Source organism: Pecten maximus, chromosome 19 (assembly GCF_902652985.1).
Source record: "Pecten maximus chromosome 19, xPecMax1.1, whole genome shotgun sequence".
In the NCBI taxonomy this organism is placed as follows: Eukaryota; Metazoa; Mollusca; class Bivalvia; order Pectinida; family Pectinidae; genus Pecten; species Pecten maximus.
Window position 1 is genome coordinate 27,490,232 of NC_047033.1, and position 20,846 is coordinate 27,511,077.

The 20,846-nt window shown below is 39.6% G+C and overlaps 1 protein-coding gene across 1 annotated transcript in view; it reads right to left on the reverse strand.

The window, feature by feature from the left end:
* Positions 1 to 20,846, reverse strand: part of LOC117317340 (low-density lipoprotein receptor-related protein 2-like) — a 132,073-nt gene that overhangs the window by 47,400 nt on the left and 63,827 nt on the right. Inside the window, 20 exon segments of the mRNA XM_033872140.1 lie at positions 363 to 491; positions 1,277 to 1,382; positions 1,994 to 2,107; positions 2,606 to 2,777; positions 3,319 to 3,454; positions 3,679 to 3,806; positions 3,808 to 3,886; positions 6,684 to 6,785; positions 8,007 to 8,135; positions 8,703 to 8,934; positions 9,574 to 9,748; positions 10,913 to 11,163; positions 12,072 to 12,244; positions 13,200 to 13,325; positions 14,530 to 14,719; positions 14,970 to 15,198; positions 16,020 to 16,204; positions 17,096 to 17,304; positions 19,152 to 19,277; positions 19,692 to 19,811. Of these exon segments, the coding sequence (XP_033728031.1) occupies positions 363 to 491; positions 1,277 to 1,382; positions 1,994 to 2,107; positions 2,606 to 2,777; positions 3,319 to 3,454; positions 3,679 to 3,806; positions 3,808 to 3,886; positions 6,684 to 6,785; positions 8,007 to 8,135; positions 8,703 to 8,934; positions 9,574 to 9,748; positions 10,913 to 11,163; positions 12,072 to 12,244; positions 13,200 to 13,325; positions 14,530 to 14,719; positions 14,970 to 15,198; positions 16,020 to 16,204; positions 17,096 to 17,304; positions 19,152 to 19,277; positions 19,692 to 19,811 (3,111 nt within the window).

Sequence of the window (20,846 nt, forward strand, 5' to 3'; positions counted from 1 at the left end):
TTCAAGATGGCAATGCTTGGCTGTAAATGTAAGCTGAATTTCCAAATTCACTACTGTAACATTATTTCAAATCTAGAAACAAATGCAAGAGGCAGAACTATCTGGTAATATTGTCATATCTTTCCGTTTTATACCACCGCATCTCTTAACACTTGAAATATATTACTGTTTTGTTGTCAGGAGCCAGGTCTCCAGTCGAACATTGTACAGATTTTGTAACTTTTTAGATATTTAACAGAAAACAATGACTTTACTACCTACCATTACAAGTTTTGTTGTCAGAGCCAGGTCTCCAGTAGAACATTGTACAGATTTTGTAACTTTTTAGGTATTTAATAGAAAACAATGACTTTACTACCTACCATTACAAGTTTTGTTGTCAGGAGCCAGGTCTCCTGTGGAACACATACACACAGGCTTCGTCTTGTTAGGTTTGGCAAAACACAGCTGTTCACAACCTCCATTTTCCGGGCCTGAACATGGATTTTCCACTGCAACAAATATGATCACAAAATTTGAAAATACAAAAATATTCACATTTTATAATTTACGCCATGTCCAAAACTAATTAAAGGGAAAATCCTGAGTGGCTAAACTCAACTGTGTTGTTGGTCAGACTCATTTCATTGACTAAAGAAAAACCAAGATAATACGTGTAAGTTTTTTTAAAACTATTTTGATAAAAGAAACACCTCATGGAGAGGATTATTCCTACTTGCGAAACTAAAGAGAGGCAAAAATAGACAAAAAATGAAAAACCTAGATATACTGAGAAACATTCAAGCTGTTCTTATGAGGAACATCTATTGGCAAATGATGTTAAATTAGAATTTGATGCCTCCTCACAAATGTTAAGGAATATAATGTAAAAGATACTTAGCCAGCCCGGGCACAAGCTTATGGCTAGCGTTTTATCTCTGAACAGACATTTTACCACTAGGCTAAGGAAGTGTCTTGCTAAGCTTCTCTACTTTGACACATTTGAGCTTTCCTTACACAATGATCATGAGTATCTTTTTTCTCTTGCTAGTGCATTTGTTATGGATCAACAAGTTGATACTTGTGCCGAGTAACATTAAACTTTTCTAAGAAGGTGAAACTTGTGCTGAGTAACATTAAAGCTTTTCTAAGAAGTGAAAACTTGTGCTGAGTAACATTCAAGCTTTTCTAAGAAGGTGAAAGTTGTGCTGAGTAACATTAAAAGCTTTTCTAAGGTGGTGAAACTTGTGCTGAGTAACATTCAAGCTTTCATAACACTCTGAATAGACATGTTTACCTCTGGGCTGTTTGGATGCATCAAACATGGCAATACTGCGAAGGTTTGAAATGCTGTTTCTCACAATTTTTGGCTCCAATATGTTTTTCTTGTATATCTTCAATACCTACATATAAACAACAAGTAAGTAAAAGAAGGATCAGATTTCCTACTCCTAACTTAAACCATAAGGTCTAATTCAAAGTTTCATTCTTTATCGTTGATCATGCATTCAGATTTCAACTCAAGTTTGTGTCCAAGATATCATTAATGCCTATTCTTGGACTGGTGACATTTTAGTGTATTACCTGTTAAGTTTGTAGTCGGCACAGAAGATCTGGTTACCAAGGATGTTTCTAACCTGTTTAAGTTTGGAGTCGGCCCAGAAGATCTGGTTACCGACAATATTTGTTACCTATTAAGTTTGGAGTCGGCCCAGAAGATCTGGTTACCAAGGATGTTTCTAACCTGTTTAAGTTTGGAGTCGGCCCAGAAGATCTGGTGACCGACGATATTTATTACCTGTTAATTTGGAGTCGTCCCAGAAGATCTGGTTACCGACGATATTTATTACCTGTTAATTATAAGTTTGGAGTCGGCCCAGAAGATCTGGTTACCAAGGATGTTTGTTACCTGTTTAAGTTTGGAGTCGGCCCAGATCTGGTTACCGACGATATTTGATACCTGTTTAAGTTTGGAGTCGGCCCAGAAGATCTGGTTACCAAGGATATTTGTTACCTGTTTAAGTTTGGAGTCGGCCCAGAAGATCTGGTTACCGAGGATGGTGATACTGATCGGGGAGGGCAGATTGGTACGAATGTAGACTCTTCTTCCTCCACTGTAGGAAACTTTCTGTTGATAGTGAAAAGTTTCTATTACCGCAGCTTTCAAATAAGTATAACAAATTCAAGACACACAAGACCCTTATACCACCACCAAGGGTATTTTAGTTGGGCGCCAATTTTGTAACAGAAGAGGAGAAAATGTAGCGGCCAGACCTGGGTTCGAACCAGGGACCTCCGAACACTAGCCGGATGCTCTACCAATTGAGCTACCTGGTCACCGATGATCGAGCCAGTCCAGTCCCGCTACACACCTCCCTCCTTTTTTCCAAGTTTTCGCCCTCGAAGACACACAAGACCCTTATACCACCACCAAGGGTATTTTAGTTGGACATTAATTTTGTTACAGGAGAGGAGAAAATGTAGCAATCAGATCCGGTACCTCCGAACACTAGCCGGATGCTCTACCAGATGCTCTACCTGGTCTCTGATGATCGACCCAGCCCAGTACCGCTACACACTTACTACAGCAGTTCTAACTGGGACCCCTGTAAAAAAGTTGAATTACCTGTATAGCATCCACCCGAGTGTCGACCCAGTAAACGTCGTGTGTCGTTATGTCGATGGTGATGCTGTAAGGGCGTACGATACCATTGTCAATGATGATGCGGCGATGTGTTCCGTCCAGGTGAGCACGTTCTATTTTAGGAAACTGACCCTTGTCGACCCAGTAGAGATACCTGAAACATTGTTAACTCCCCTCGCTGCTAAATAAAATTAAATACAGCAATAATTTGAATAGATGGGTGTGGGTAGATCAGAAGTGTAACCAGGAAAACAATTAAGCCACAGTGTAAGGTTTAAACATTTTCAGAGCAAGTTGTCGTATAACAAGCAAACGTAACAAGCATGCGTGGTATTCCTAAAGCAATACATGTCCCCTAGACCCCCACTATGAATAGTAACAGTGACCTTGAACTTGACCGAAAAATCCTGAAACTCGAACTCAACCTGTAGCTACTCACACTGAAGTTACATACCAACTTTCCCCAACATACCTTGAAGCATGGCTGAAAAAAGTGCTGAAAGCTGAGTGAATATTTGTTAATTATTATTTACACTTTGAGAGATCCTGAAACTCGAATTCAACCTGTAGCTACTAATACTGAAGTTACATATCAAATTTCACCATATCTTAAACCATGACTGAGAAAAGTGCTGAAAGCTTAGTGAATATTTGTTAATTATTATTTACACTTTGAGAGATACCTACAGACATACCTTTTAATTGGATTGACAGCCAAAGCCCAGGGAGACGACTCTCTCTCCTGTATGAGAACAAGACGATGTGAACCGTTCATCCTGGCAGCCTCAATATAAGTCTCATAATTCTTGATATTGGAGAAGTATATGTTTCCTAAAATATAGCAGAATTAAGATTATTGTTTATATTGGAGAATATGTTTTCGAAAAACATCACAATTATCGTTATATAGCCATGGTTTATGACAGCAAAATTTAAATTCAATTGAAAAGCAAAGAATGGACCTGTCAGAAATATTTTGTTAAAAAGTGATTCAAGATTTACACTGACTGTGAAGAATTTGTATTCAAAATAAGTTTTAACAATTTTGTAATCACCTGCAACCCAGTCGATGGCAAGACCTTTAACTCCGTCCCCGGGCTTCAGACCTGTTCCAGTGTTGATGATCTGTTCAAACTGCGAACCGTCACGCTTGATTCGACGGATCCCATTAAAGTTACGTCCTCTCAAGCCCAGTGGGGTCATGGTCAATCCAGTAGATGTGGTCATTCTCGATGTGAACGTCCACCTCTATCACTCGTCTGTCTGTTGTAACAGGAAATAGCAGATCCTAAAATCTTGCATTAAACAAGAAATTTCTGAGGTGTGATATTGAAACTCGATAGTACCTACTATATCATCAACAAATGTGAAATCAGTGCTAGACCACTCTCATTTGACTGAAATACAGTCTATGTGATAACAGATACGCACCTAAAAAGTTAGGACAGCGATTGGAATTGAAATCAATTTTAACAATTAAACCCTATAAACTTGATGTCAAAGTTGTAATGATGGCCATAGAATAAACAGATCAGCCTCCTAAATGTTCATAACTGATAAGAATAAGAACCTAAAAGACTAAACAAAAGAATGGGAAAAAGTGTAAATATAATCCCATCAACTTAAAAATATTGATGTTAGCAGATACGTTAAACAACAGACACAGACAGATGGACAACAGGACAGACAACAATGTATCAGACAGACAGACAGACTGATGGACTACAGGACAGACAACAATGTATCAGACAGACTGATGGAATACTGGACAGACAACAATGTATCAGACAGACTGATGGACTACTGGACAGACAACAATGTATCAGACAGACTGATGGAATACTGGACAGACAACAATGTATCAGACAGACAGACTGATGGACTACAGGACAGACAACAATGTATCAGACAGACTGATGGAATACAGGACAGACAACAATGTATCAGACAGACAGACTTGGAATACAGGACAGACAACAATGTATCAGACAGACAGATGGACTACAGGACAGACAACAATGTATCAGACAGAGACTGATGGACTACTAGACAGACAACAATGTATCAGACAGACTGATGGACAACAGGACAGACAACAATGTATCAGACAGACAGACTAATGGACTACAGGACAGGCAACAATGTATCAGACAGACAGACTAATGGAATACAGGACAGGCAACAATGTATCAGACAGACAGACTAATGGAATACAGGACAGACAACAATGTATCAGACAGACTAATGGACAACAGGACAGACAACAATGTATCAGACAGACAGACTGATGGACTACAGGACAGACAACAATGTATCAGACAGACTGATGGAATACAGGACAGACAACAATGTATCAGACAGACAGACTGATGGACTACTGGACAGACAACAATGTATCAGACAGACAGACTGATGGACTACAGGACAGACAACAATGTATCAGACAGACTGATGGAATACAGGACAGACAACAATGTATCAGACAGACTGATGGAATACAGGACAGACAACAATGTATCAGACAGACAGACTGATGGACTACAGGACAGACAACAATGTATCAGACAGACAGACTGATGGACTACAGGACAGACAACAATCTATCAGACAGACAGACTGATGGACTACTGGACAGACAATAATGTATCAGACAGAGACTGATGGACTACTGGACAGAAAACAATTTATCAGACAGACAGACTGATGGACTACTGGACAGACAACAATGTATCAGACAGACAGACTGATGGAATACAGGACAGACAACAATGTATCAGACAGACAGACTGATGGAATACAGGACAGACAACAATGTATCAGACAGACAGACTGATGGAATACAGGACAGACAACAATGTATCAGACAGACAGACTGATGGAATACAGGACAGACAACAATGTATCAGACAGACAACAATGTATCATAAAGAAAGACTGATGGACTACTGGACAGACAACAATGTATCAGACAGACAGACTGATGGAATACAGGACAGACAACAATGTATCAGACAGACTGACTGATGGAATACAGGACAGACAACAATGTATCAGACAGACAGATGGACTACAGGACAGACAACAATGTATCAGACAGACTGATGGACTACAGGAAGACAACAATGTATCAGACAGACTGATGGACTACTGGACAGACAACAATGTATCAGACAGACAGACTGATGGACTACAGGACAGACAACAATGTATCAGACAGACAGACTGATGGACTACAGGACAGACAATAATGTATCAGACAGACAGACAGACTGATGGACTACAGGACAGACAACAATGTATCAGACAGAGACTGATGGACTACTGGACAGACAACAATGTATCAGACAGACTGATGGACTACAGGACAGACAACAATGTATCATACAGACAGACTGATGGACTACAGGACAGACAACACTGTATCAGACAGACTGATGGACTACAGGACAGACAACAATGTATCAGACAGACTGATGGACTACAGGACAGACAACAATGTATCAGACAGACAGACTGATGGACTACAGGACAGACAACAATGTATCAGACAGACAGACTGATGGATTGCAGGACAGACAATGTATCAGACAGACTAATGGACTACAGGACAGACAACAATGTATCAGACAGACTGATGGACTACAGGACAGACAACAATGTATCAGACAGACTGATGGACTACTAGACAGACAACAATGTATCAGACAGACAGACTGTTGGACTAATGGACCGACAAAAATGTATCTGACTGACAGACTGATGGACTAATGGACAGACAACAATGTATCAGACAGACTGATGGACTACTGGACAGACAACAATGTATCAGACAGACAGACTGATGGACTACTGGACAGACAACAATGTATCAGACAGTCAGACTGATGGACTTCTGGACAGACAACAATGTATCAGACAGACAGACTGATGGACTGCTGGACAGACAACAATGTATCAGACAGACTGATGGACTACAGGACAGACAACAATGTATCAGACAGACAGACTGATGGACTGCTGGACAATCAAATGAAGTACAAGTCCCTCCTGATGTACTAACCTCTACCCCGGATTGGCGGCATAGCATCACTGTGATCTTTCTTCATCAGGTTAAACCCACGAATGATGTCTGCTTGTGACACAACAAGGAAACTGTCTACCGCTGAAAGACAGAAACAACAAGATCACATTATAGCCAGTTTCAATCTCAGACCTTTTGCAGTCATGTTTTGAAATTCATTCGGAGGTCTTGATCATGAATCCTGTGTTATATACCTACCTACACATGTGTTACATACCTACCTACACAGGTGTTATATACCTACCTACACATGTGTTACATACCTACCTACACAGGTGTTATATACCTACCTACACGGGTGTTACATACCTACCTACACCTACCTACACAGGTGTTATATACCTACCTACACAGGTGTTATATACCTACCTACACAGGTGTTACATACCTACACGGGTACACAGGTGTTATATACCTACCTACACAGGTGTTACATACCTACCTACACGGGTGTTACATACCTACCTACACGGGTGTTACATACCTACCTACACAGGTGTTACATACCTACCTACACCTACCTACACAGGTGTTATATACCTACCTACACAGGTGTTACATACCTACCTACACAGGTGTTATATACCTACCTACACAGGTGTTACATACCTACACAGGTGTTACATACCTACACAGGTGTTATATACCTACCTACACGGGTGTTATATACCTACACAGGTGTTACATACCTACCTACACAGGTGTTACATACCTACCTACACAGGTGTTACATACCTACCTACACAGGTGTTACATACCTACCTACACAGGTGTTACATACCTACCTACACAGGTGTTACATACCTACACAGGTGTTATATACCTACCTACACGGGTGTTATATACCTACCTACACAGGTGTTATATACCTACCTACACAGGTGTTACATACCTACCTACACAGGTGTTACATACCTACCTACACAGGTGTTACATACCTACCTACACAGGTGTTATATACCTACCTACACAGGTGTTATATACCTACCTACACAGGTGTTATATACCTACCTACACAGGTGTTACATACCTACCTACACAGGTGTTACATACCTACCTACACAGGTGTTATATACCTACCTACACAGGTGTTACATACCTACCTACACAGGTGTTACATACCTACCTACACAGGTGTTATATACCTACCTACACGGGTGTTACATACCTACCTACACAGGTGTTACATACCTACCTACACAGGTGTTATATACCTACCTACACAGGTGTTACATACCTACACAGGTGTTACATACCTACACAGGTGTTATATACCTACCTACACAGGTGTTATATACCTACCTACACAGGTGTTATTGTCTGACATAGTGTACCCAGTACTACAGGCACATGTGTGTTGTCCACCTCCTAACGTCAGACACAGGTGTTCACAGGTACCCCTATAGTTTCTGGAACAGGCATTTGATTCCCCTAAAACAGAACCGGTGAAATCATAATTTATAATTCATATGGCTCAGAAATTTCCTACAATCTGACTTTTGCGACCTCCCTTATGGGCTTGCTGTACCAACCTCTTACTTTCTTAAATCTTTTAAGCAGAATTTGATTCAGAAGTTCTCCAAAATAGTTTATTTGAAACTTGATCCATCAATATAAACGAAATAAAACTTTATGTAACTATAAATGATGTATCTTTTTACTGCATACCATGTTTCCTATATATTAAGTACTTTTTGAGTAACTTATTTCAATACAACTTTTCAATATGGTTGTCAACATTCAATCATTGCATCCAATCCCACCAGTAACATGTGCATCACAAACTTCTTGGAAACATGTATTTACGATTAATGATATCATAATCATTTAAGTTATGAAGAATGGTGTTTTTAATTTTACTCTTAAATTAATTTTGTACAAATCTGATATAAGACGAACTTATTAGGGATGACTCATATACATTTTCAAGCCTTCTGTAATCTGGAAAGACAAAGAAATGATGATGACACGATTATTATGACAATGACCTGTAACTACCTTTGGTGTGGCGGTCATTATACACAACAAGGTCGGTCAGGAGAGCAATGTTTTCCTTGACGATGTGCATTTCCCGCGGGTGGTCAAGTGGTACGTAATAGATTCTCTCGTGGTCAGCGTCAGCGAAGTAAAGTCGTCTGTGGAATATGGCTAAGCCTGTTGGACTGCCAAGCTTGGAGTGGACGATTCGGGTTCTGTGTGTGTGGGTTTTGTCTAAGGAATATGCCATTATCTAAAATGGACAATTTCAATCAGAGAGCAAAAGAGCAAACAATCATCAATGTATATTACAGATAATTAAAGTAGATATCAAGACTACACAAACTTTGGAAAAAATATTAGAATTTTTGAAATATTTCGTCAATAGCGTTTTTTTTAAGGGCAAAGATGTCACATTTAATTTGCTGATAGCCCTCCATTAATTCATTAACAAGTTAGAATATTAATGATTTCAACAAATTTGAATTACTTTTGTTTCCATTACGTAAATATTGTAATATTAACAAGCATGCTGGGTACTGCTAAACCAATACATGTCCCCTACCTATGCCAAGATAATTAAATTTTAAGGACTACACAAATTTTTGAAAAAATATAAGAATTTTTGAAATATTTTATTAATAGCGACATCCTAAAAATAGTAACAGTGACCTTGACCCAAAAACCATCAAACTTTAACTTGATCTGTAGCTACTCAAACTTAAGTTCATACCAACTTTTATCAACATTCATTGAAGCATGGCTGAGAAAATTGAGGAAAACTGAGTGGATTGACTGACAGACAGCGGTAGAGGACTAATATAACTACACAAAATTACAGCTATTTCGGGCCTTATCATCCCGTTACTATAACACAGATTGGACAGCTTACCCAGTTTTTGGCCGAGTCGGCCCAGTACAGGAGATTAGAGTGGGTATCTATAGCAATGTCCCCTGGGACCTCGACCCGCCTCTCGTGGACAATTTCTGGACGAGTACCATCCATTCGCATGGATGCAATTTTAGCCGAGACTCCATTTCCACCCAGATCAGCCCAGTATAAAATTCTATAAACACAAAGTAGCATTTCTGAATAGATTTCTAAATACATACCTGGTACATGACATTTGTTTGAAATATCCGATTCAATGTGGAATAATTAATTTTTCTTTGTTTTCATGGTAATTACTAAAATGTGATTGGTCGAAAAATTCTTCTCATTCTTCTATGAAAGAAATTCCGAGAATGGCGCGAAAAATGTGATGTCACAATACGACAATTGACGTTGCGTATTGATTTGAGAAAAAGAATCCCATTTAAAACCAGTAAAATTGTACATAAAACATATTTTAAATTAGAAAATAATTTTCAAAAATTAATTATAAGCATTGATGTCAATTATTTTTTAGTTTCATCGGGTATGAAACAAATTTTGCTCGCAAAATTCTGTAAGAATCCGCTACGCAGATTCATAGTTTGCAAACAAAATTTGTTTCATACCCCGATGAAACTAAAAAAAAATGACATCAATGCTTAATTATACCAATCATTTTTACCTTTTCTGTATTAAAGCTTTACAAAAAGTGAAAACTAATTTTTAAGAATATTCACTTTACACATGTGACAGGTCGTTCTTCTCCAACCAACAAACAAAATTGATACAATTTCACAAATTCAAGGTCAGAAGCCAAATGATGATATTTTTAGCAGGTCCTAGAAAACATCTCTTCTTTGGATTAAATATAATACATATACCAAATCACCACAGCATGTTACAGGTCAATCTAGGCAAGCTGAATTTAATGCCCGTTCCTTAATTTTTGTGTAACAAAGCGCATGATAAATCATTTTAATTTTCAATTGCTCAGGTAGAAACTACGTAAATTAATAGTCTTACGCTTAATCAAACCAACTAAATTAAAAGTTAAATTCTCTCTAGTCTAGCATTGCAGCTAGTATTTACCAGGGTTACATAGAAACTTTGTATATTTTTAGCCTTTCAATGAACCAGTCAAGCTAAAATGAAATTTTCTCTTCTAGTCCAGCAGTTGATTGCAGCTAGTATTTACCAGGGTTACATAGAAACTTTGTATATTTTTAGCCTTTCAATGAACCAGTCAAGCTAAAATGAAATTTTCTCTAGTCCAGCAGTTGATTGCAGCTAGTATTTACCAGGGTTACATTTGTAAAGGATGAAACTAGAGTGGTCATGGGTCAAAGACAATACTTACCCCTTTGAAGGGTCAAGGGTCAAGGACACAGGCTGGTCACAGTCTAGTGGTCTTCCAGTGTTGGACATGAGGACTTTGCTGTACTGTTTCCCATCTAGCCTCATCACTTCAATAGTTCCAGCCTTGGTGTCGGCCCAGTACAGGTTCCTAGCCACCCAGTCCACAGCCACGGCGTGTACATACCCCGAAAACTTGGACGGCATAAACTGTGTCACGTTACCATCCCCGATAGACACTTTCACAACCGAGGCCTGCAGAAAAAATCCAGAATTTTAAGATTTAACAAGGACATGTACCTTGACTTATTTTAAAGTATTCATTTTTGAAGTTTGAAAAGCTTGAAAAATAAATACGAAATCTAAAAATATTGTTGACGATTTAATGTTTAATGCCATGAACTTTAATTTTAGAATAGAAAGTCAGAACTTACAGAAAGCTGACATTCTATATAATCTAGTTCTTAGATCCAAGCTCATAGGATAATTATCAAATGTTTTGCAAAACAAAGATTAACTTATCAATCAATTCATTTTTGTATATGTTAATTGGCAATGACAATTAATCGGATTGATCTATACAAAATAATTTTATCAAGCATGCTGGTTATTGCTAAGGCAATAAATGTCCCTTATCTGGCCCCGCTAAAAATAGTAACATTGACCTTGACCTTGACCCTGAAACTCAAACTTGTCTGAGATATCATGGTACTTCATCATTGTGTGAAGCTTGACGAAAATCCCTGGAGGAAAGAAGGCGCTAGAGTGGTGACAAACTTTGGTGTTATGTACATACTTACATACAAGTCAGACAGACAGGAAACCTATAGTCCCCAAGGAACTATAATGATGTACAATACCCATAATGCCAGTTTTAAACAAATACTGGACAGTTTTTACTCCTTGACTATTGAAAATCTAGCCGCCCACCCTTGCTATATGAAACCATCACTCCAGCTCACACCAGAAACCCAATTCCTGGTCACTATTTACTAAAATCACTAAAGACATTTTTTTATTTAACTTACATTCCAATAATCTCAACAGCACACTGGGTAGATTATCATTTATCGTAACTACCCAACCAATAAATGTCAAAATATCGAAGATGAAACAACCAAGGGGAGATAACCACAGAATTCTATCAAAGGTTCCCGCCTTACATTGAAAATGTCACCACGCTGTACGACGTAGAGACTGCCGTTGGCGCTGTCGATGTCCATGTTCATGCCGCTGAGAACACTAGCGACAGGAAGTAGGGGGTGTGTCACATTGTCCTCCATATTGATACCCACGATTCCTGTCTTCGTCATGTACATCAGGTAGTCCAGGTCAGCTGACCAAAAACAACATGTCTGAATTTACTCTCCAATGTTATACTATCATTAGATTAAATGAAGAATCAAAACCGATAGGAAATATATAAACAAAACTTAATATCAAGATAATTACATACCTAGAAACACTGTCCGACTTAGGAATTTGATACAATATGTGGTCTACATAGTAAGATCCCTCCCATAGTTAGACCCTCCCACAGTAAGACCCCTCCCACAGTTAGACCCCTCCCATAGTTAGACCCTCCCACAGTAACACCCTCCCACAGTAACACCCTCACAGAGTAAGACCCCTCCCAGAGTAAGACCCTCCCACAGTGAGACCCTCCCACAGTAAGACCCTCCCACAGTGAGACCCTCCCACAGTAAGACCCTCCCACAGTTAGACCCCTCCCAGAGTAAGACCCCTGCCAGAGCAAGACCCCTCACACAGTAAGTCCCCTCCCACAGTAAGACCCTCCCACATTAAGACCCCTCACACAGTAAGAACCCTCCCACAGTTAGACACTCCCACAGTTAGACACTCCCACAGTAAGATCCTCCTATAGTAAGTCCCCTCCCATAGTTAGACCCTCCCACAGTAAGACCCTCCCACAGTAAGTCCCCTCCCATAGTTAGACCCTCCCACAGTGAGACCCTCCCACAGTAAGACCCTCCCACAGTGAGACCCTCCCACAGTTAGACCCTCCCACAGTAAGATCCTCCTATAGTAAGAGGAACCCCGCTCCTCAAAGTAAGACCCCTCCCACAAGACTTCCATCAGGGCCAGTAAAAGTGACGTACACTTGTATATAAGTTGATATAGCATGTTTTGCAGTTGTTATAAAATAATACAAGTTTACCTTTATCACAGGTGATGGACTATTTACTGCATTTTGAACAGTAAAATATTCACATTATTAGATTTATTTTTTTGTTTTCTTTTATTCATGTCCTCCATCACCATGTACTTACAGGGAATGCATTTGCTCTCGGAGGCGTCCAACTTCATATCTACGGGGCAGGCACAGGAAAATCCCTTTGGTTTCACAGACGACAAGAGACAGAGATGGCTGCAGGATGAGTTGGAACAGGGATTACCTAGCAACAAGACAAGATAACTGTAAACACAGTTACCTAGCAACAAGACAGGACAACTGAAAACACAGTTACCTAGCCACAAAACAAGATAAATCAAAACACAGTTACCTAGCAACAACATGTGACAACTCAAATTATGGTTTGCCTAGCAACAAGACATGACAATTAAAAATACAGTAACCTAACAAAATGACTTGAAAATTCAAAAGTTACCTAGCAACAAATTGGGACAACTCAAAACACAGTTACCTAGCAACAAGATAGTACAAATCAAATCATGGTTTACCTAGCAACAAATTGGGACAACTCAAAACACAGTTACCTAGCAACAAGATAGTACAAATCAAATCATGGTTTACCTAGCAACAAGATTGGTGAACTCAAAATACAGGTTGCCTAGCAACAAGTCTTGACAATTCTAAACACAGTTACCAAGAAACAACACTTTCCAATTCAAAATACAGGTTACCTAGCAACAAGAATTGACAATTCAAAATAGTTACCTAGCAACAAGATTGGTGAACTCAAAATACAGGTTACCTACATGTATCAATAAGACTTGACAATTCAAAATAGTTACCTAGCACCAAGACCGGACAACTAAAAGCACAGGTAACCTAGCAACAAATAGGGTCAACTTAAAACACAGTCATCTAGCAACAAGATGGGACAACTAAAATCATGGTTTAACAAGATTGGTGAACTCAAAATACAGGTTACCTAGCAACAAGACATGACAATTCAAATCAGTTACCTTAAGCAACAAGACAGGAAAACTTACAACATCCATTAATAACAATATCCTAGGACAACTTTTAACATAATACACAGGCTGATATTGCTTTTTGATATAAGAGAGTCACACCAACCCTACAATAAGCTCTCTTTATGAGACTATCAGTTTTAAACCCTCTTTGTTCCATAATCATTGGATACTTAGAGAAACTGAATATTGATTAATAAATAATCTTTATTTTTTTATATGATTTAAAATAATTTTGAACAACAAATATTTGTTATGTGGAGCAGACAGACAACTGGACATTTTTACTTTGGTCATGTCAGTTGTCTGGACTGCTTATTACTCATTTATAATTTCTGGCCCACTTGGTTCATAAGTAGCAAGATTTCATTTGCTCTTTCTGTTATAGTCTGGGAGATCATCATTCGACAAACTGAACCAGATATCTGACCTAACACTAACCGTCCAAGGCACTGTAGGGCTGCCTGACTGGGTGCATCACAGCTATACCCAGGGGACGAGATATACGGCTGATGGTCAGTCCACGGTCCGAGCAGTTAAACTTGTTACACTGGGAAACACGTCCGGCCACACGGTCAGTCCAGAAGATGGTGTCCTCAAACACCACCAGGCCATGTGGGTGTCGTAGAAACTGCAGGAACAAGGTGTCAGCAATTTCATATACAGAGTTTCTAACACTAGCTTTTTTATAGGCCTCAGAGCAATCATTCCGACATATATCTACAGCAAATCAAAAGTTTTTGATACGATTCCCATGAATCTATTATACTACGATAGCCTATCAACAGGTTGATGTGTGTATATGATAAAAAAAAGATTTATTTATTGTAGGTTAGAATAATAATTTGAAAATGTCACTAAAGAGCTAACTGAATTCTTACATGGTCGTTGGCGAAGACTTGTCGACGTCCAGACCCATCGTAGTTACAATATTCTATGTAATCTAGACGAGCATCTGCGAAATACAGCCTCCTGTTGGGGTAATCCAAGGAGAGGCCATTTGGCCAGTAAACTTTCTTGGTAACAATACTGGTACGATTGTGTCCATCCATGTCTGCACGCTCAATACGCGGATGTTGTCCCCAGTCCGTCCAGAAAATATACCGTGACCTGTAGTAGTAATATAATATGATTTATCTTAAGAAAAGGATGTTTCCAATAGATGAAATATACAAGAGGCCTATAGGCCTCCATGGTTCTGATATATTTATGTCAAATTGACCTATTTCGGTGGCCCTGCCCATCAGCCCCTGAGGTCAGTCAGGGCCAATATATACATAACATCAAACTTCCATCCCAAACTGATAATTCTAATCAAGTTTGAATTATTGTCAATGGCAATGCAACAAATGATTTTCAAAAATGTGATTTCCCTACTATATAAATAACAAGTAAGCTTGGCCCTCTCTCTGCAGGAAGCATGAAATTCAAAATTGAAGTAAAGCATCTTATGACCCTTTCATCTGTGAAAAGTATTTGGTTTTAAGCATATTTGGGTCTCCAGGAGACAAATTCTGAAATTTCAGTGCATTTGAGCGTTTTGCTCCACCCCTCAGTCCCCTGGAGACTGGGAACCATATTATTCATAAGTTTGGTTGAACTTTGGCCATGGAATGTTTCTGCAAAATTTCATTGAAATTAGTTTTGGGGTTTTTGAGAAGAAGTTGAAAATGTCAATTATTTACAGATGCACAACGCAAAATGATGAATTAAAGGCAATCGCACTATACACTAGGTCGCTTGAGACTACTTTGTCTCAGGTGACCTACAGAGTCCTTTTTACCAAATCAAAATGCAAATTACATTGTATTTATTCTAGCAATATAAGAGATTTTATTATAATATTCAGTAAATGTTTCTACGGACTATATTTTCACCTCCCATTTCCCTGTTGATAAAGAATATGCCGTCACCATGGTTACTTAACCTACCCTTTCCTCGGGTCGACCTCAATGCCACGTGGATTTGTGATGTTCTGACTGAACAGAATCGTTTTCACACTGCCATCAAGCTTGGAGACTTCAATGGTTTCAAACACATAGTCATTCCAATACAGGTTTCCACCTATCCAATCAACCGCTAGATCCTCCACCACGTTCACCCCAACAGGGAAAACCTGATACAATCCAACAGAGCGGATTCAAAATTTGCATTAAACTGGAAAAGAAGATGAGCAACATATTTCTGCTTCCAGGTTTCTGAACAGTATATTCTAATGTCTTCTAGAGCTCATTGTCAACATGCTATCTTTGGCTCTCCATTATCAGAGCACAATTTGTCATTCAATTAATCTTCCAGATATCACTCTTCTGATTGACACTGGAGACTTTCCTTGACTAATAATGTTTTTTGTGACCTCACAAAATTCAATTCTGTAAATTTTCACCTCTTCATCTTTTATCTGAAAATTTACCCCAATACTATTTTTTCTACACTTAGGATTGATACAGTCAAATATTTTTACTCATATTTCTTTAAATTTACACTTTCCTTCCAACTGACCTGTAATAAGAGATTTTAACCTCTACTGACTTTAAAGGACAGAAATTTCACTTCTTTGAACTATATTTCTGATTTCACTTCTTTCAACCATATTATTTCTTATTTCGCATCTTTGAACTATATTTCTGATTTCATTTCAGTCTTTGAAATTTAATTATTTTGAACAATGTTTCTGTTTTCACTTCTTTGAACTATATTTCTGTTTTCACTTCTTTGAACCATATTATTTCTTATTTCACATCTTTGAACCATATTTCTGATTTCATTTCAGTCTTTGAAATTTAATTATTTTGAACAATGTTTCTGTTTTCACTTCTTTGAACTATATTTCTGATTTTACTTCTTTGAACAATATTTCTGATTTCAATTCTTTGACATCAGATGTGATTTAACCTATATTTGTCTTATGACAAAGGGCAACAATTTCACATCTTTGGACTACATAACTTGTTGGAAGGATTTTATCCTACAACATGACCGATATTTGAGTATATATTATACCGACCTCGGTAAGATTTGAACCATCCACGTTGACTCTGTAGATACGTTTCTGGGCCGAGTCACTGAAGTAAATCTCTTTGTTAGCAACATGGACGTCAAGTCCGGCGATGGACCTCACGCCTAACAGAGGGATAGCCACATATGAGTGAAGGTCAAGGTCAGCATGGACAATGGCTGTGTGACTGGTCACTATCAGTGATGGCTTGGTAATATCTGTCACATAAAACAGCATACACGTAAGTGGGATTATCTCCCTTTTCAGAGATGTTACAGAAATAAATTTTTTTGGGGGGGACCGACGATGAGATGACAGATTGGGAGGTGTGATAGTGAGGGGAGAGGCAGGACTTAAATTACTCCTATCAGGAGGAGAGGAGATGGGGGGACCAGAATAACAGATAGGGAGGTGTGATAGTGAGGGGAGGGGCAGGACTTACTCCTATCAGGAGGAGAGGAGATGGGGGGAGGAGAAAACAGATAGGGAGGTTTGATAGTGAGGGGAGGAGCAGGACTTACTCCTATCAGGAGGAGAGGAGATGGGGGGAGGAGATAACAGATAGGGAGGTGTGATAGTGAGGGGAGGAGATAACAGATAGGGAGGTGTGATAGTGAGGGGAGGGGCAGGACTTACTCCTATCAGGAGGAGAGGAGATGGGGGGAGGAGATAACAGATAGGGAGGAGATAACAGATAGGGAGGTGTGATAGTGAGGGGAGAGGCAGGACTTAAATTACTCCTATCAGGAGGAGAGGAGATGGGGGGGGACCAGAATAACAGATAGGGAGGTGTGATAGTGAGGGGAGAGGCAGGACTTACTCCTATCAGGAGGAGAGGAGATGGGGGGAGGAGATAACAGATAGGGAGGTGTGATAGTGAGGGGAGGAGATAACAGATAGGGAGGTGTGATAGTGAGGGGAGGGGCAGGACTTACTCCTATCAGGAGGAGAGGAGATGGGGGGAGGAGATAACAGATAGGGAGGTTTGATAGTGAGGGGAGGAGATAACAGATAGGGAGGTGTGATAGTGAGGGGAGGGGCAGGACTTACTCCTATCAGGAGGAGAGGAGATGGGTGGAGGAGATAACAGATAGGGAGGTTTGATAGTGAGGGGAGGAGCAGGACTTACTCCTATCAGGAGGAGAGGAGATGGGGGGACCAGAATAACAGATAGGGAGGTTTGATAGTGAGGGGAGGGGCAGGACTTACTCCTATCAGGAGGAGAGGAGATGGGTGGAGGAGATAACAGATAGGGAGGTTTGATAGTGAGGGGAGGAGATAACAGATAGGGAGGTTTGATAGTGAGGGGAGGGGCAGGACTTACTCCTATCAGGAGGAGAGGAGATGGGGGGAGGAGATAACAGATAGGGAGGAGATAACAGATAGGGAGGTGTGATAGTGAGGGGAGAGGCAGGACTTAAATTACTCCTATCAGGAGGAGAGGAGATGGGGGGGACCAGAATAACAGATAGGGAGGTGTGATAGTGAGGGGAGAGGCAGGACTTACTCCTATCAGGAGGAGAGGAGATGGGGGGAGGAGATAACAGATAGGGAGGTGTGATAGTGAGGGGAGGGGCAGGACTTACTCCTATCAGGAGGAGAGGAGATGGGGGGGGGGGGACGAGATGACAGATAGGGAGGTGTGATAGTGAGGGGAGGAGATAACAGATAGGGAGGTGTGATAGTGAGGGGAGGGGCAGGACTTACTCCTATCAGGAGGAGAGGAGATGGGTGGAGGAGATAACAGATAGGGAGGTTTGATAGTGAGGGGAGGAGATAACAGATAGGGAGGTTTGATAGTGAGGGGAGGGGCAGGACTTACTCCTATCAGGAGGAGAGGAGATGGGGGGGACCAGAATAACAGATAGGGAGGTGTGATAGTGAGGGGAGAGGCAGGACTTACTCCTATCAGGAGGAGAGGAGATGGGGGGAGGAGATAACAGATAGGGAGGTGTGATAGTGAGGGGAGGGGCAGGACTTACTCCTATCAGGAGGAGAGGAGATGGGGGGGGGGACGAGATGACAGATAGGGAGGTGTGATAGTGAGGGGAGGGGCAGGACTTACTCCTATCAGCTGCACACTTGTGGTGGTCAATTAACGTGTATCCTTCCCGACAAGCACATTTATAGGATCCCTTGGTGTTAATACACTGTTGACTACAGGTACCGGCCACTTCACACTCGTCCCAGTCTGTAACACAAATATAATCATGGCAAAGTCTGAAAATGGAACAGTTTAGGATTACCGGCCACTTCACACTCGTCCCAGTCTGTAACACAAATATAATCATGGCAAAGTCTGAAAATGGAACAGTTTAGGATTACCGGCCACTTCACACTCGTCGCAGTCTGTAACACAAATATAATCATGGCAAAGTTTCAAAATGAAACAGTTTAGGATTACCGGCCACTTCACACTCGTCCCAGTCTGTAACACAAATATAATCATGGCAAAGTCTGAAAATGGAACAGTTTAGGATTACCGGCCACTTCACACTTGTCCCAGTCTGTAACACAAATATAATCATGGCAAAGTTTCCAAATGGAACAGTTTAGGATTATCATAAAGAAGAACTGATTGAATGAGCATGATGTTCTAACTAACCAACACACAGCTTTGATCCTTGGAGTCGATGGCCGGGAGGACACATACATTCCGCCCCACGAGGAGTCTGTAGACACATAAAACTACAGCCACCATTATCCACCTTACAGTCATCACTATCTGAAACATAATCAAACATGCCATAATTCAGAGGGTTTTTTTTCAAAAATTTAGAAAATGTCTAAGGCAAAAATAATATTATTAAATATCAGGAGGAGTAAAAAGAACGCTTGATTTTTTCTATTTTCTACATTTTCCCATGATTTTCTCTATTTTCCCATGATTTTCTCTATTTTCTATATTTTCCATTATTTTCTACATTTTCTACATTTTCCCTGATTTTCTATATTTTCCCTGATTTTCTCCATTTGCCCATGATTTTCTCTATTTTCTCTGATTTTCTCTATTTTCTACATTTTCCATGATTTTCTCTATTTTCTATATTTTCCCTGATTTTTTTTATTTTCTACATTTTCAACATCTTCAAAATACTGAAAAATAATAATGTTGAAGTAATCAAATCATAGTCATTATAGGTTTGTTGTAATACTGACTAACGAAGCATGTCGTTATAACAACATTGTATACATCAAAGGTGTCATCACTTTAAAATTTTCAGGAACTCTCAGATTTAATCTCACAAAATAACAACTTGTTATTTCTAAAAACCATTGTATGTTTGTAATCTCACTGCATGCTACATTTTGTTTTTACATAAAACTGTCGTTTTAACTAAGTAATAAGATTATGAAGTACGTTGTTAATTGAAAATTTTGACTTTGACGTCAAACTTAAGCTGAATATTTATTTGCACCCTCCACATGTGTCAGGGGTAAATTATACAGGAGTTTCCCAAAAGAAGTTGGTTCTCAGAAGTCATGGTGTAACTTTAAGACAAAAGTTGGTTATCAGAAGTCATGGTGTAACTTTAAGACAGAACTTGGTTCTCAGAAGTCATGGTGTAACTTTAAGATAGAAGTTGGTTCTCAGAAGTCATGGTGTAACTTTAAGACAGATGTTGGTTCTCAGAAGTCACAGTGTAACTTCAAGACAGAAGTTGGTTCTCAGAAGTCAAGTTGGTGTAACTTTAAGACAGAAGTTGGTTCTCAGAAGTCATGGTGCAACTTTAAGACAGAAGTTGGTTCTCAGAAGTCA